The sequence below is a fragment of the Macaca fascicularis genome, chromosome 20, assembly GCF_037993035.2.
Source record: "Macaca fascicularis isolate 582-1 chromosome 20, T2T-MFA8v1.1".
Taxonomy (NCBI): domain Eukaryota; kingdom Metazoa; phylum Chordata; class Mammalia; order Primates; family Cercopithecidae; genus Macaca; species Macaca fascicularis.
Window position 1 is genome coordinate 63,347,327 of NC_088394.1, and position 17,635 is coordinate 63,364,961.

Here is a 17,635-nt window from a genome sequence, read left to right on the forward strand (position 1 = left end):
GAGGCAGGAGATTCACTTGAGCCCAGGAGTTTGAGGCTGCAGTGAGCTGTGATCATGCCATTGCACTCCAGCCCAGGCGACAGAGCGAGGCACATCTCTAAAAAAATAAAAAATAAAAAGGAATGAAGTACTGATACATGATAACAACATGGATGAAACTTGAAACATTATGCCAAGGGAAAGAATCCAAACACAAAAAATCACATATGATTCCATCCACATGCAATGTGCAGACAACGCAAATTTCTAGAGATAGAAAATAGATTAATGGTTGCCTAGGGCTGGAGAGGCTATGGGGAGATGGGGTGTGACTACTAATGAGAATGGGATTTCTTTTGGAGATGGTGAAAACGTTCTAAAATTGATTGTGATGACAGTTGCTCAACTCTGAACATACTAAAACCCACTAAATTGTACATATTAAAATGTGTGAATTATAAGGTATGTGAATTATATCTCAATAAATCTGTTAAAAAAAATAGATGAGGTACTGTCCATTCTATGGAGCACATGCAGAACTCTCTTGGGATCTTACCTGCAGAGACATTACATTACTGGGGGATGAATGCTGTAGATACCTTTTCATATATACAAAGGCAGCAAAGATCACTAACCTTCCTCAGCTCATTGTTAAAAGTTTAAGGTCATCTGTACATCTGTTGGACAAGAGGTTGTTGAAAAAAAATATGTATTTTTTTTTTGAGACGGAGTCTCGCTCTGTCGCCCAGGCTGGGGTGCAGTGGCTGGATCTCAGCTTACTGCAGGCTCCACCTCCCGGGCTTACGCCATTCTCCTGCCTCAGCCTCCAGAGTAGCTGGGACTACAGGTGCCTGCCACCGCGCCCTGCTAGTTTTTTTGTATTTTTTAGTAGAGACGGGATTTCACCATGTTAGCCAGGATGTTCTCGATCTCCTGACCTTGTGATCCGCCCGTCTCGGCCTCCCAAAGTGCTGGGATTATAGGCTTGAACCACCGCACCCGGCCGAAAAAAAATATTTTAAGGTCATCTATTTATAAGTAAATTGTCTTCTTTGCTTCAAGATGACCTAGTTTATTAATATGATGGAAAAGTAGAGAGCCATCAAACATACAAACCATCCATATCAAATTTTAAAATAAAGGGCACTACCCTTGTAAAAACATTTTTTAAAGGCTAGTAAATAGTATATAGAATTTTACCTAAAAAGAACCATAAAACAATATCAAATTCTAATTAAAAATTATGCATGCTGAAGTGATGGGACTGCAATGTACTGATATCTTCAATTTATCTTGAGATGAATTTTAAAAAGACAGATTGATGGATAGATAGGATTGCTAGATGGACATGTAATAAAACAAATATGAGCAAAATGTTGATTGTAGAATGTAGATGGTGGATATATGGTGCTCACTGTACAATTCTTTCAATCTTTCTGAATGTTTATAAAATTGCATTAAGACGTTCGTGGGTGAAAAAGAGTGTTAAAGTAAGAGGTGATTACTTAAGAAAGGAAAAGCTCCCTCCCTGCTCCAGAAAGAACCTGCATTTCCTATTCTGACAGCTAAGGAAAGAAAATAAATGCATGTAAGAAAGAATGGGATGGGCATCTCTCCCACAGCAAGCCTAGTCTAAATATTCAGACATAAGGAAGAGCAATTATATATGCCACATTTGAGACTAGAAGAGTTCAAGGGGGTATTAAGAGAAAGATGACAAATTGTGAAATGACTTCATAAACTGACAGAAGCAGAGCCAGAAAAATCAATCTAATGAGCTAACCTAGGATTCTAAGTCCCAGCCCTTCCAAAAGCCCTTCTACAAGTTCATGTTCAGGAAAAGGCTGAACGTGACACATGGAGTGACTAAGGGTCCCACCTAGACCAGAAAGCATAAATATGCAAGGAAGGACTCTTGATTCTGCTTGCTGTTCTCCTTAAAGGTGGCTGAGAGCTCAGTAGGGGTTGCTGAGAGTGTGCAGATGTTGGATGCCAAAGAAAACCTACTCCTCGCAGGTGATCCCCAGTTCTGGTCTCAGTTCCTCTTTTCTTGTTAAGAATAGGGTGTGACAAGAGGGTCCTGGCTCCTTCTTACATACATGTCCCATCCACAGGTGGGCTCTCAAGAAGTGCCTGCTGGAGTAAGGGTAGGGGTTAGGGATGCAGCTGTTCTTTCCCAAAGACTGCTCAAGGGCTGCTTAGTGCAGAGCTATCCCAGTCTGGGGACAGCCCTCAGTCACAGGCAAGCTTAGGGGGACCTGTGGTGCTTGAAAGACAAAAGGCTTCTTGCCAGACTGACTTCAGGAAACGGGATAGCCCTAAAGCAGTCATCCCCACCCCATTACAAAGAGCTTCTCTCTTTCCCACGCTGATCCCTCTACCTCAAAGAAGCTCCGTCCAAGTAAATTTCTTCTTCTTCTTCTTGTGTTTTTTTGAGACAAGGTCTGGCTCTGTCACCCAGGTTGCCCAGGCTGGAGTGCAGTGGCGCAATCTCGGTTCACTGCAACCTCCACCTCCCGGGTTCAAGCAATTCTCCTGCCTCAGCCTCCCGAGTAGCTGGGACTACAGGCCGTGTCACCACGCCCAACTAATTTTTGTATTTTTAGTAGAGATAGGGTTTCACCATCTTGGCCAGGCTGGTCTTGAACTCCTGACCTCAGGTGATCCGCCCACCTCGGCCTACCAAAGTGCTGGGATTACAGGCGTGAGCCACCGCTCCCAGCCCGTCCAACTCAATTTCTAGAGCTAGAACCGCCTCATACTCTAAAGACAGGACCACAACTCCTTAGAGCCAGGATTCCCAACCTTTCAGATCTGGAGCTCCCCATTACGCCTTAGAGTTCTATCCCCACGCTCCAGTCCTTCAGATCTGGATCCCCCCCTTCACACACACCCTTTCCTTGCCCCCGAGTCAGCATCCCCCAGCGCTGAGATGTGAAGACCTCCCGTCAAAGGGGCACACCCCCAGCCCTCAGACCCGGAGTTCCCCACATCCTCAGAGCCAGAACACTTCATTCCCTCAAGACCGCGTTCTTCTAACTCCTCAGAGCCAAGCCCCCAAATCCTTCCCAGGTGGGGGCCCCTCGCTCTCCCCCGTTCCCCAGACCAGGTCTCGCACCACGTAGCCCTAATCCTTGGCCACAACGACCCCCATTCGCCGCTTTGGTGCTTTTGGCGCCCCCGCCAGGGCGGGCTCCGTACCATGGTCGCGGCTTCAGCTGCGGGCGGACGGGCTTGTGACCCGGCCAATAACGGCTCCCGGGGTCGCGGTGGCGCGCGGGAGGTGGGGGTTGGGGGCGTGGCAGTGGGCGGGACCTGGCGCGCGCCGGGTGTTCTCGCGGGCGGCGGCAGGTGAGCGGCGGGAGGAGATGGCGGAGCAGTGGGAGCTGGACGAGGAAGGCATCCGCCGCCTGGGGGCGCTGACGCTGGAGCAGCCGGGTAGAGTCTGGCCGGGAGGTTGTGGACCGGGAACACAGGGTCAGAAGCTGTGGAAAGAGAACTGAGGTGGAAGCAGGGGAACCTGAGATAGAGGAGAGAGAACCACAGAGAAGCGGTACCTGAGGCTGAGGGGCGCGGTGGGTAACTTGAGGCAGAAGGTTAGAGGGAGGTGGAGGTGGAGGTGGAGGAACTGAAGTAACCGGGGAGTGTGGGGCAGAGCCCGAGGAGTTGAGAGAGAAGAGGGGGAGTGTGAAGTAGGGAAGGAGAAACAAGGTTAACAGGGGACCCTGCGGCAGGTGACAGAACTGCCGGGGACGGTGGCTCACCCCTATAATCCCAGCACTTTGGGAGGCGGAGGCAGGTGGATCACCTGAGCCTGGCCAACATGGTGAAACCCCGTCTCTACTGAAATACAAAAATTAGCCGGGCGTGGTGGCTCATGTCTGTAATCCCAGCTACTAGGGAGGCTGAGGCAGGAGAATCGCTTGAACCCGGGAGGCGGAGGTTGCAGTGAGCCGAGATCGCACCACTGCACTGCAGCCTGGGCCACAGAGAGACTCCGTCTCAAAAGTAAATAAATAAATAAATAAATAAATAAATAAATTCCTATTAGACATCCAAGTGTAGGATACCTAGTAGGCAGTTGGATATATGGATCTGGCCCTCAGAGGAGAGGTCAGGGTTAGAGATGTAAATTTTGGAGACATTAGCAATAGGTGGTATTTAAAGCCACTGGAGTGGAAGAACTCAGCTAAGGAGAGAATGTCGATGGAGAAGTGAAAGAAAGCTTAAGACTCAACCTTGGAATATTTCAGTGTTTAGAGGCAGAATAGAGGAAAAATGTGGTATCTTGGAATTTGAGAAGGGGTAGTGTATGGTAACAGCAATGGCCAACTATGCCAAATGCTATTGACAGGCTGAGCAACTTAAATGCAGAGTGTCTGTTAGATTTAGCAACATATAACTTACTGGTGACCTTGACAGAGGGAGTTTTGGGAGAGTGGGGAGGAGGGAAACCAGATTGGAGTGGGATGAAAAAGGGAATGATATTTGAGGGGAAGAGACAGTGAAAGTAAGAACTTTTGCTGAAATTTTTAAAAGCTGTAAAAGTGACTACAGAAATGGATGGTAGCTGAAGTGTATAATGTGCAGTCAAGAACAGTTATGACAGAACAGGATATATCAGAGCATGTCGGTAGTCTAATGATTAATTATTTGGTAGAGAGGGGAAAATATGTAATTATTTACTCATTTTGACTGTTAAAATAATTCAATTAATTTATTCTGTGGGTAATATAATAATTGTACAGTGAGGCCGGGCGCGGTGGCTCAAGCCTGTAATCCCAGCACTTTTGGAGGCCGAGACGGGCGGATCACGAGGTCAGGAGATCGAGACCATCCTGGCGAACATAGAGAAACCCCGTCTCTACTAAAAAATACAAAAAACTAGCCGGGCGAGGTGGCGGCGCCTGTAGTCCCAGCTACTCGGGAGGCTGAGGCAGGAGAATGGCGTGAACCCGGGAGGCAGAGCTTGCAGTGAGCTGAGATACGGCCACTGCACTCCAGCTCGGGAGACAGAGCGAGACTCCGTCTCAAAAAAAAAAAAAATTGTACAGTGAGAAGAAAGTCTTCACTCCCCCATCCCTGTCTCATAGGCCTACTTCCCCTTCCTAAAGGCAATTACTGTAACCAGTATCTTGTATAGTTTTCCAGAAATATTCTCTACATATATAAGCATATATTACTTATTTTATAATTTTATATTATGGCAATTTTCAAATATATACAAGAGTAGAGATAACAGAATAATAAACTCCATTAGCCTACCTCAACAGTTATCATCAATTCATGGCCAAGCTTCTTTCACGTTTACCTCACCTATCCTCCACCCACCCCCAAACCCCTACACTGACTATTTTGAAGCAAATTTCAAGTATATGATTTCCTCCATAAATATTTCAGTATGTATTTAATTAATTAATTAATTATATTATATTATTTTTCAGATAGAGTTTTGCTCTGTCACCCAGGCTGGAGTGCAGTGGCACAATCTTGGCTCACTGTAATCTCTGCCTCCCCATTTCAAGTGATTCTCCTGCCTCAGCCTCCCGAGTAGCTGGGACGACAGGCACCCACCACCACTCCCAGCTAATTTTATATTTTTAGTAGTGACAGGGTTTTGCCATCTTGGCCAAGCTGGTCTTGAACTCCTGATCTCAAGTGATCCACCCACCTCAGCCTCCCTAAATAGAGCTGGGATTATAAGCGCAAGCCATAGCACCCGGCCAGTATGTATTTTTAAAAGATAAGATCACTTAAAAAAAATCACATATGCAACCTAAAAAATTTAACAGTAACTTCTGTTTTTGGTTTTGTTTTGTTTTTGAGATGGAGTCTGGCTCTGTTGCCCAGGCTGGAGTGCAATGGCATGATCTCAGCTCACTGCAACCTCTGCCTCCCGGGTTCAAGCAATTCTCCTGCCTCAGCTTCCTGAGTAGCTGGGATTTCAGGCGTGCACCACCATGCCCGGCTAATTTCTTTGTATTTTTAGTAGAGATGGGATTTCACCATGCTTGCCAGCCTAGTCTTGAACTCCTGACCTCAAGTGACTCGGCCTCCCAAAGTGAACAGTAATTTCTTTTTTTTTTTTTTTTTTTTTTTTGAGACCAAGTCTCGCTCTGTCACCGGGGCTGGAGCGCAGTGGCCGGATCTCAGCTCACTACAAGCTCCGCCTCCCGGGTTTACGCCATTCTCCTGCCTCAGCCTCCTGTGTAGCTGGGACTACAGGCGCCCGCCACCTCGCCGGGCTAGTTTTTTGTATTTTTTTAGTAGAGACGGGGTTTCACCGTGTTCGCCAGGATGGTCTCGATCTCCTGACCTCGTGATCCGCCCGTCTCGGCCTCCCAAAGTGCTGGGATTACAGGCTTGAGCCACCGCGCCCGGCAGTAATTTCTTGATATCATAAAATATCCAACTAGTGTTCTCATTTCCCCAATTGTCCTATACTTTTTTAAAATTAGAGTCCATGGCCGGGTGTGGTGGCTCATGCCTATAATCCCAGCACTTTGGGAGGCCAAAGTGGGCAGATCACTGGAAGCCAGGAGTTCAAGACCAGCCTGGCCAACATGGTGAAACCCCATCTCTATTAAAAATACAAAAATTAGCCAGACATGATGGCTCACACCTGTAATCCCAACTACTTGGGAGGCTGAGGCAGGAGAATCACTTGAACCTGGGAGCCAGAGGTTGTAGTGAGCTGAGATTGCGCCACTGTACTCCATCCTGGGTGACAGAGCAAGGCTCCATCTAAAAAATAAAATAAAATAAAATAAGAATCCATATATGGTCCATATATTGCAACTGGTTTATATATGTCTTAAGTCTTATTTGATCTGTAGGCTCCCCCTTTTTTTCCCTCGCATTTTCAATTATTTTTGAAGAAACTGGCTTCGAAAGAGTTTACTATAACCTGAATTTTGCTCATTGCATTCCTGAGATGTTTAACATTTTCCCAAGTTCCCTGTGCTTCCTGTGAATTGGTAGTTAGATGAGGCTTAATCAGATTCAGGTTGGATTATTATTATTATTTTTTTTTTGCAAGACAATTTCATAGGTAATAGTGTATGTTTATGTTAGGAAGTATATGGTGCCTAGTGTTCTTTCTTTTTGTGATATCAGCCATTGAATATGATTACCTAAGTTAATTCATTAGGGATTGCAAAATGGTAATTGTCTATTTCTTTCATTTTTCTTTGTTAACTGTAATACTTCCATAAAGAGAAATTTCCTCATATCAACTGTTTGCTTATCCTGAGGTACAGTTTGTATAGGAAAGCCAGCATAAAAGCTTGATTTTTTTTCACCTTATATACCAGCTTTCAGAATGATGATTTATTTTCTTAGCATTCTCCAAAGATGACCAGTGAGGACTGTTTTGCTTTTTCAGTATCATTATAAACTCATCGATTTAAATATATGTCTTAGGGCCGGGCATGGTGGCTCACACCTATAATCCCAGCACTTTGGGAGGCCAAGGCGGATGGATCACCTGAGGTCAGGAGTTCAAGACCAGTCTGGCTAACATGGCGAAACCTTGTCTTTACTAAAAATACAAAAAAAAAATTAGCCTGGCATGGTGGAAGTTGCCTATATTCCCAGCTACTCAGGAGGCTGAGGCAGGAGAATCCCTTGAGCCTGGGAAGCAGAGGTTGCAGTGAGCTGAGATCACACCACTGCATTCACTGGATGAAAGAGTGAGACTCAGTCTCAATCAATCAATCAATCAATCAATGTCTTAGTCCCTTTTCTCTTGTCGTAACAGAATACCATAGACTGGGTAATTTATAAAGAAAAGAAGTTGATTTGGCTCATGGTTCTGGAGGCTGGGAAGTCCAAGAGCATGGTGCCAGCATCTGGTGAGGGTCATTCCATAGTGGAAGGGCAGAAGGTGCATGCATGAGATGAGAGAGAGAGAGAAAGAGAAGACTGAACTCCTTCCTTTATTAGGATAACTAATTCCCATGATAACTAACTCCACCATAACAGCATGAAGCACCATTGACCTAATCACCTCTTAGAGGCCCTACCTCCCAGTACTGTTACATTGGCAATTACATTTCAACATGAAAGCTGGGCATGGTGGTGGCTTACACACTTTGGGAGGCCAGGGAGGAGGATGAGGTCAGGTATTTGAGACCAGCCTGGGCAACATAGCAAGATCCTGTCTCTACAAAAAATTTAAAAATTAACTGGGTGTGGTGGTGTGGTGTACCTATAGTCCCAGCTACTCAGGAGGCTGAAGTGGAAGGATCCTCTGACCCCAGGAGTTTTAGGCTGCAGTGCACTATGATAGTGCCACTGCACTCCAGTCTGGGTGACAGAGCAAGACCCTGTCTCTGAATAAATTAATACATTTCATCATGAGTTTTGGAGGGGACATTCAAACCATAGCAATATATTTCAATGTATGTTTTAATCCATTATAGTTATTATCATAATTGATACTCAGTTTATCCTAACTTTAGTTAATAGGTGATCTTTCTTTTTTTTTTTTTTTTTTGAGATGGAGTCTCGCTCTGTCGCCCAGGCCGCGCCCGACCAATAGGTGATCTTTCAAGTTGACTCCTGAGATCTTTTTAAAAAAGTTTTATGGCTGGGTGCGGTGGCTCACACCTGTAATCCCAGCACTTTGGGAGGCCAAGGGGGGCGGATCACCTGAGGTTGGGAGTTTGAGACCAGCCTGGCCAGCATGGTGAAACCCCATCTCTACTAAAACTACAAAAATTAGCTGGGTGTGGTGGCGCATGCCTGTAACCCCAGCTACTTGGGAGGCTGAGGCAGAAGAATTGCTTGAACCCAGAAGGCGGAGGTTGCAGTGAGCCAAGATCATGCCATTGCACTCCAGTCTGGGTAATGAGAACAAAATTCCATCTCAAAAAAAAAAAAAGTTTTAATTATTAGAAACATTCATTGTCATTATAAACAAGTTAAAGGTTGTTAATTCAATTTCCAAATGAGCTGTAAATGTAATGGTTTTCATTAGAGAGACTACTTGATTTGTTGCATTTTTTTTTTTTTTTTTTTTTTTTGAGAGGGAGTCTCGCTCTGTCGCCCAGGCTGGGATGCAGTGGCCGGATCTCAGCTCACTGCAAGCTCCGCCTCCCGGGTTTACACCATTCTCCTGCCTCAGCCTCCCGAGTAGCTGGGACTACAGGCGCCCGCCACCTCGCCCGGCTAGTTATTTTTTGTATTTTTTAGTTGAGATGGGGTTTCACCTTGTTAGCCAGGATGGTCTCGATCTCCTGACCTCGTGATCCGCCCGTCTCGGCCTCCCAAAGTGCTGGGATTACAGGCTTGAGCCACCGCGCCCGGCCTGATTTGTTGCATTTTAAAAATATATAATTCACATACTATAAAGTTCACCATTTTATTATTTATTTATTTATTTTGAGACAAGAGTCTTGCCCTATTGCTCAGGCTGGAGTGCAGTGGCCCGACCTCAGCTCAATGTAACGTCTATCCCAGGTTCAAGCAATTCTCCTGCCTCAGCATCCCGAGTAGGTTGGACTGCAGGCATGTGCCACCATACCCTGCTAATTTTTGTATTTTTAGTAGAGACAGGGTTTTACCATGTTGGCCAGGCTGGTCTCGAACTCCGGACTTCAAGTGATCCACCTGCCTCTGCCTCCCAAAGTGCTGGGATTACAGGCGTGAGCCACCGCGCCCGGCCCCATTTAAAAAATATATAATTCAGGGTCATTTTGTACATTTACAATGTTGTACAAGCATCATCACTATATGTATAGTTCCAGAACATTTTCATCAACCCATTAGGCAGTCACACCTCATTTCCCACTACTCCCGGCTCCTGGCAACCACTAAACTGCTTTCTGTCTCTGTGGATTTAACTCTGCTGGGTATTTCATATCATTGGAATCAAATAATATGTAGCCTTTTCTGTCTGGCTTATTTGACTTAGTATGGTATTTTCATTATTCATTCATATTTCAGCATGTATCAATACTTCATTCCTTTTTTAAAAAAATTAATAGACTTTATTTTTTAGAGAAGTTTTAGGTTTACAGAGAAATTGGGCATAAAGTACAGAGAGTTCTCATATACCCTTACCTCCCTTGCACCTCTCCCCACCCACCCCGTTTTCCTTAATTTTAATATCTTGCATTATTGTGGTATATTACGATTTATGAACCAATATTGATGTTATTATTAACTAAAGTTCATAGTTTACATTAGCGCTTACTTTTCGTGTTGTACAATTCTATGGTTTTTGACAATTATGTCGTGTCCACCAATTTCATTTTATTTTTTTTGAGACAGTCTTGCTCTGTCTCCCAGGCTGGAGTGCAGTGGCGCCATCTCGGCTCACTGCAAGCTCAGCCTCCTGGGTTCATGCCATTCTCCTGCCTGAGCCTTCCCAGTTGCTGGGACTACAGGCGCCCACCACTGTGCCCGGCTAATTTTTTGTATTTTTAGTATAGATGGGGTTTCACCGTGGTCTCGATCTCCTGACCTCATGATCCGCCCACCTCAGCCTCCCAAAGTGCTGGGATTACAGGCGTGAGCCACCGTGCCCAGCCGTCTACCATTATTTTTTATTATTTTTTGAGGCACAGTCATGCTCTGTTGCCCAGGCTGGAATGCAGTGGCATGATCTCGGCTCACTGCAACCTCCGCCTCCTGGGTTCAAGTGATTCTCATGCCTCAACCTTCCGAGTAGCTGGGACTGCAGGCGCGTGCCACCATGCCTGGCTAATTTTTAAATTTTTAATAGAGACGGGGGCCGGGCGCGGTGGCTCAAGCCTGTAATCCCAGCACTTTGGGAGGCCGAGACGGGCGGATCACGAGGTCAGGAGATCGAGACCATCCTGGCTAACCCGGTGAAACCTCGTCTCTACTAAAAAAATACAAAAAACTAGCCGGGTGAGATGGTGGGCGCCTGTAGTCCCAGCTACTCGGGAGGCTGAGGCAGGAGAATGGCGTAAACCCGGGAGGCGGAGCTTGCAGTGAGCTGAGATCCGGCCACTGCACTCCACCCTGGGCCACAGAGCCAGACTCCGTCTCAAAAAAAAAAAAAAAAAAAAAAATAGAGACGGGATTTCACCATGTTGGCCAGGCTGGTCCCAAACTCCCAACCTCAGGTGATTCACCTGCCCCGACCTCCCAAAGTGCTGGGATTATAAGCATGAGCCACCGCGCCTGGCCAGTCGTGTCCACCATTATAATACCGGTTTTACTAACCTAAAAATCCCATGTGCCCCACCATATGTTTATCCCTCCCTCACCCCAAACTCCTGACAACCGCTGATCTTTTTATTGTTGCCTTTTTCATAATGTCATATAGTTGGAATCATATAGTATGTAACCTTTCAAACTAATTTCTTTCACTTAGCAATATGTATTTAAGGCTCCTCCATGTCTTTCCATGGTTGATAGCCCATTTCTTTTTATTGCTGAATAATATTCCACTCTGTGGATGTACCATTGTTTGCTTATCCATTTACCTGTTGAAGGACATCTTGGTTGCTCCCAAGTTGTGGTAATTATGAAGAAAGCTGCTGTAAACATTCATGTGCAGGTTTGGGGGTGGACATAAAGTTTCAACTCACTTGAGTAAATACCAGGGGATTTACTAGATCGTATAATAAGATTGTGTTTAGCTTTGCGAGAAACTGCCAAATTGTCTTCTCAGATAGCTTCACCATTTTGTATTCCCACTGGCAATGAATGAGAGTTCCTTTTGCCCCACATCCTCCCTAACATTTAGCATTGTCAAAGTTTTAAGATTTGGGCCATTCTAACAAATTTATAGTGGTATCTCATTTTAATTTGTAATTTCCTAATGATGTATGATGTTGACCATTTTTTCGTATGTTTGTTTAGTGGAGTGTCTGGTTTGAGTTATTTTTACTGTTTTTTAGAGACAGGGTCTTGCTATATTGCCCAGGCTGGACTTGAACTTCTGGGCTCAAGCAATCCTTCTGTCTCAGCCTCCCCAGTAGCTGGGACTACAGGTATGTGCCACTGCATCCAGTTTTTCTTTTGCCTACTTTTTTTTTTTTTTTTGGAAATAGGGTAATCTTACTTGGTTGCCTAGGTTGGAGTGCAGTGGTGCCATCATGACTCACTGTAGCCTTGAATTTCTGGTTTCAAGTGATCCTCCCACTTCAGCCTACCAAGTAGCTAGGACCACTGGCCTGTGCTACCACACTCGGCTAATTTTTTTTAATTTTTCGTAGAGACAGAGTCCTGCTATGTTGCCCAGGCTTGTCTCAAACTCCTGGCCTCAAATGATCTGCCTGCCTTGGCCTCCCGAAGTGCTGGGATTACAGACTTGAGCCACCGTGCCAGGCCCATCATTCCTTTTTATGGCTAAGTAATAGTCCTTCTTGTGAATATACCACATTTTTGTTTATTCATTCATCTGTTGATGGGCATTTGGGTTGTTTTCATCTTTTGGATATTGTGAATAATGCTGCTATAGATGTTGGTGTACAAATATTTGTTCAGGTCCTTGCTTTCAATTCTTTTGGATATATACCCAGAAGTGGAGTTATTCTATTGTTCTTTTGTGCTCTTATTTTCATTCTTTTGTCTTCATTTCAAAAATGACCTTTTAATTTTTATTATTTCTTTCTTTCTTTTTTTTTTTTTTTGAGATGGAGTTTCACTCTTGTTGCCCAGGCTGGAGTGCAATGGCGTGATCTCAGCTCACTGCAGCCTCCGCCTCCTGGGTTCAAGCGATTCTCCTGCCTCAGCCTTCTGAGTAGCTGGGATTATAGGCGTGTGCCACCATGCCCGGCTAATTGTTTTTGTATTTTTAGTAGAGACAGGGTTTTGCCATGCTGGTCAGTGTGGTCTCGAACTCCTGGCCTCAGGTGGTCCGCCCACCTCTGCCTCCCAAAGTTCTGGGATTATAGGCATGAGCCACTGCACCCGGCCTAATTTTTATTATTTCTTGAATTCTGCCTTCTCTATATTCAAATCTTTTTTTTTTCCTTTTTAATCATCTTTCTGAATTTGTCTAATTTACATTTTTCAGTTAATTCCCACATTTTTGGGTCTCAAGATCCCTTTACACCTTAAAAAATTATTGAGGGCTGGGTGTGGTGGTTCATGCCTGTAATCCCAGCACTTTGGGAGGCCGAGGAGGGTGGGTTACCTGAGGTTGGGAGTTCCCAACATGGGAAACTCTATCTCTACTAGAAATACAAAATTAGCTGGACGTGGTGGCGTATATCTGTAATTCCAGCTACTTGGGAGGCTGAGGCAGGAGAATCGCTTGAACCCAGGAGGCAGAGGTTGTGGTGAGCTGAGATGGCACCATTGCACTCTAGCCTGGGCAACAAGAGTGAAACTCCATCTCAAAAAAAAAAAAAAAATTATTGAGGACCTCAAAGAGCTTTTGTTAATGTGGACTGTATCTACTAATATCTACCATACAGAAATTAAAACTGAGAAAAATTTAAAATATTTCTTAATTTATTAATAGGTAACCATAACATAGACATTGTATGTTAATATAAATATTTTTATGAAAAATAACTATATTTCCCAAAATAAAAAAACAGTGAAGAAAGTATCACTGATTTATATTCTTACAAACCTCCTTCATGTTTTGTTTAAAATAAGACAGCTAGATTCTCATACCTGCTTCTGTATTTAATGTGTTATGATATATTGTTTTGCTTGAAATCTTTTGTGTGAGAAAAGTCTGGCCTCATACAGAAATATAGTTAGAAAAGGAAGGAATATTTTAATAGTCTTTCATCGAATTTTTTATATTATTCTTTGATACAATATGAAAACAGGATAAGTGATAGTTTCTTAAAGTTTAGTTGAATGTGGAATCTGAAATAACATCAATGAAATTTTTGTACTGTTACTTCAAAATCTACTGGTATATCTTACATATGGATGAATCTTTTACCCATGCATGATTTTGTAACATTACGCATTGGTCATTTGAAAATATTGACTCACCAAGTTACATAGATCTTCCAAATATTGACAAATTTGATTATATGATGTTTAAAAATCATGTTTGTTAATATCATCATCAATGTCATTTGAAAAATCTTTCAAGGGTTGAGAAGCTGTCAAGTTCATGGTGGCAGTTATAAGCTTTTCAAATTTCTAATTTCTGCTTAGAAGCTGAATTTTTGTTTTTGTTTTTTTTCTTGAGACAGAGTCTCGCTCTGTCGCCCAGGCTGGAGTGTAGTGGTGCGATCTCGGCTCACTGCAACCCCTGTCTCTTGGATTCAAGTGATTCTCCTGCCCTAGCCTCCTGAGTAGCTGGGACCACAGGCATGTGCCACCATGCCTGGCTAAATTTTGTATTTTTGGTAGAGACGTGGTTTCACCGTGTTGGTCAGGCTGGTCTTGAAATCCCGACCTCAAGTGATCTGCCTGCCTCAGCCTCCCAAAGTGTTGGGATTACAGACATGAGCCACCACACCTAGCCATGATTCATTCTTAAGGTGCCAATAGCCGTTGCTCTTGTACCGTAAGTGTAAATATTAATACTGTTAAAAAAAAAAGGCAATTAGTGTCTGCATATTATCATGAAAATACTTTTTTAAAAGTAGTTTTAACTTTGTGGACCCCTGTACATGTCTCAGGGACCTCCAGGGGTTTAGGGACCATACTTTGAGAGCTGCTACATTGCTATGATGTCTTTAAGCTTGTTTTGAAATATTAAGTTACAGTTTTCATTTGTGGATGTATCTTTCTGGAGTGCTTTTAATTTTAGGGATATTATTCTGCTCCTTTTTAATAAATAATAGCCTCATATAAGATTTGACTATAATCCTTTTCTGTGGCTCTTTAAGTGCAGTTAAGTTTTCATACACTTTTAGGTGGGAAAGATGGGCCAGAATAGCTTTTTTAGTTTCAAGGTTTTGGATCTCCCTCTTCTGTTGTGTTCACAAAGTAGTGTAAAATACTACATGCTTCCTGAGATCCGTCTACTCTGCTTCCCTCCCCTATTCATATCTGGACCTTTTATTTCCTTTGCATCTATGTCCCTGCTCCATTCAATGTAGATTCTACTCCCACTAATTTCTCCCTGGTATGGGTCTTGTCCTGAAAGGGATCTTTGGTTTATGACTTTTTAAAGCTTATGGGGGCAGGATGGCTCACGCCTGTAATCCCACCACTTTGGGAAGCCAAGACAGGCGGATCACCTGAGTTCAGGAGTTCGAGACCAGCCTGGGCAACATGGTGAAACCCTGTCTCTATTAAAAGTACAAAAATTAGCCAGGCGTGGTGGTGCACACCTTAATCCCACCTACTTGGGAGGCTGAGGCAGGAGAATCACTTGAACCCAGGAGGTGGAGGTTGCAGTGAGCCAAGATCGCACCATTGCACTCCAGCCTGGGTGACAAGAGTGAGATTCCATCTCAATAAATAAATAAATAAATAATAAAATAAAATAAAGTTTATAGGACCCAGACTTCTCTAGCACCTTAAGATCTCATTTCAATGCAGTCTCCTGGCACTTATCTGCAAATTGGATTCTGTAGAACTCTCTTCCAGTTTTGGTTGCTATTCTCAGTTTGGCCTACCATCCTTGCTAGTGAGTTCTTACTGACAATTTTGAGGTTCTCCTCTTTTCAGTGCTGTTAGTAGTCTAGTTGATGCCCAGGCTCAGTGGCTCATGCCTATAATCCCAGCGCTTTGGGAAGCTGAGACTGGTTAATCACCTGAGGTCAGGAGTTCAAGAGCAGCTTGGCGAAACCCCATTTCTAACTAAAATACAAAAATTAGCTGGGTGTGGTGGTGCACACCTGTATTCCCAGCTACTTGGGAGGTTGAGGCAAGAGAATCACTTGAACTCTGGAGGTGGAGGTTGCAGTGAGCTGAGATCACACCACTGCACTCCAGCTTGGGCGAAAGAGTGAGACTCCATCTCAAAAAAACAGAAAAAAGAAGTCTAGTTGACTTTTCTCTACTTCTTCTCATATATGTGTGTGTGTGTGTGTATGTATATCTGTATATTCTACACACACACATACATTCTCTCTCTCTTTAAAAAGTTATACATGCAAAAAAGTCATATTTTCCATCACTTAATTTCTTAGAGATCTTTCCGTGTGAGCATCTATAAATCTACCTCATTCTTTTTAACGGCTGTGTTATGGTAATTAACACTTGTGTAGCACTTACCATGTGGCCAGGCACTGTTGTATGTTTTGTACATATATATTAATTTAATTCTTGTAACACCTTATGAATTAAGTACCATTGTTACCCCCATTTTGCAGATGAGGAAACTGATGCACAGAGAGGTTAAGTGACTTGAACAAGGTCACAGATGTAGTATATTGTCTTTTGTATCAATGTACTATTATTTAGGTGTCTAATTATATTTTTCTACTGATGGACCTTTGACAGTTTTCTATTTCTTTCTTTTTGATTTTTTTTACTATCTTAAAACCTCTCTGAAATTGACATCCTTGTGCTATATTTTATATAACCTGCCAAAATTTTGTGGCTATTAAACATAGGGCTGAATCCTAGAAGTGGGGTTGCTGAATATCTTTTGCAATTTTGTTTCGAGAACTTTTGGAGACTTTTAGTACATCGTTCAGGGAAATTAGAAAAATTCAAGGGCTCTATAAAACTAACGTTCAATGTCACTATATTAGACCATATTGCTGCTTTTAAAAAGAAGATCTGATCTTATGAGGCTTGGATGTAGGGCCTTTCACAGTTGAGATATGGGAGGAAGAAAGGCCTACTTTCACTGACTCTGCTGTTTATCCAAGCAGGGATCATAATATATCTACCGATGATCTCTTTTCAGAACTGGTGGAGTCTCTTTCATTGCAGGGATCTTATGCTGGAAAAATCCATTCCATTGGTGATGCCTTCAGAAATTTTAAAAATCTCCGATCCTTAGATTTATCAAGGAATTTGATCACTAGCCTTAAGGTAAGTTCTATATTCTATGACCAGCCAGGTCTGCCCAATTTATTTTTTTGATGGGAAGAAATAAGAGATAGATCATGTCATCCTGGGGAATATCAGACCTTCCCTGTAAATGATTCCCAACTAAGTTTAATTATTTATTATAAAATTATTTCAACTTTGCAGTATATTTTAAATTGTTTGTTATAAAATATTGGGAGGGGAATTTATTTTATACTCTGGGAAAACTATATTAAGATATCACTGTCTAGGGCAAATGCATAAATTTTAATGTGTATAAAAATTATGAAGAACACTTGTAAAAGTACAGATTCTCAGTCCCTACTGTGAGAGTTGGTCTGATTTAGTAGGTCTAGGGTAGGCTCAGGACATACTCAGGGGATTCTGATGATAGTGGTACATGGAGCATACATGGAGAAACACTGGCCTGTGTTGTTGTTGTGGGTTTTTTCTATGAGGAGAAGGAAGGTGTAGTCTTGGAAAAATTTAAGTCAGGGGATGGTGGAGCAGAGGACAGTATAGGAAGGCAGGAGGGACCAAGCATGAACAGTGTGCATGTGGATTAGCAAACACGCACAAAGAACTCTACAAATGTAAGTGTGCACACAGAGATGGAAGTTTTGTTTTCTTTTGGTAGACCCTCAAATACTGCTTCTTCGACATGTTCCCATTTTGCCCAAGCTCTGTACCTGTCTTGGCAAAGCCCTTCTATGCAAGATTGAGGGTGACAAAGACTCACAGATGCTATCCAGGATTAGTTACCGATCTC

The 17,635-nt window shown here is 43.2% G+C and overlaps 1 protein-coding gene across 22 annotated transcripts in view; it reads left to right on the top strand.

Annotated features, from left to right (window-relative positions):
• The first annotated feature begins 3,310 nt into the window (after positions 1-3,310).
• Positions 3,311-17,635, top strand: part of LRRC36 (leucine rich repeat containing 36) — a 58,200-nt gene continuing 43,875 nt past the window's right edge. For 8 of the 22 annotated variants that reach the window (XR_012429014.1, XM_005592254.5, XM_005592256.5 and 5 more), the window contains exons 1-2: positions 3,311-3,417; positions 16,742-16,869. Coding sequence is in view for 7 of the 22 variants with exons in the window: in XM_005592254.5 (XP_005592311.2) it covers positions 3,348-3,417; positions 16,742-16,869 (198 nt within the window). In the remaining 15 variants the exon portion in view is untranslated. Of the gene's footprint in view, positions 3,988-16,741; positions 16,870-17,635 lie in introns of all 22 variants that reach the window. The other 14 variants (XM_074027351.1, XM_074027356.1, XM_065536875.2 and 11 more) reach the window with 5 other exon arrangements.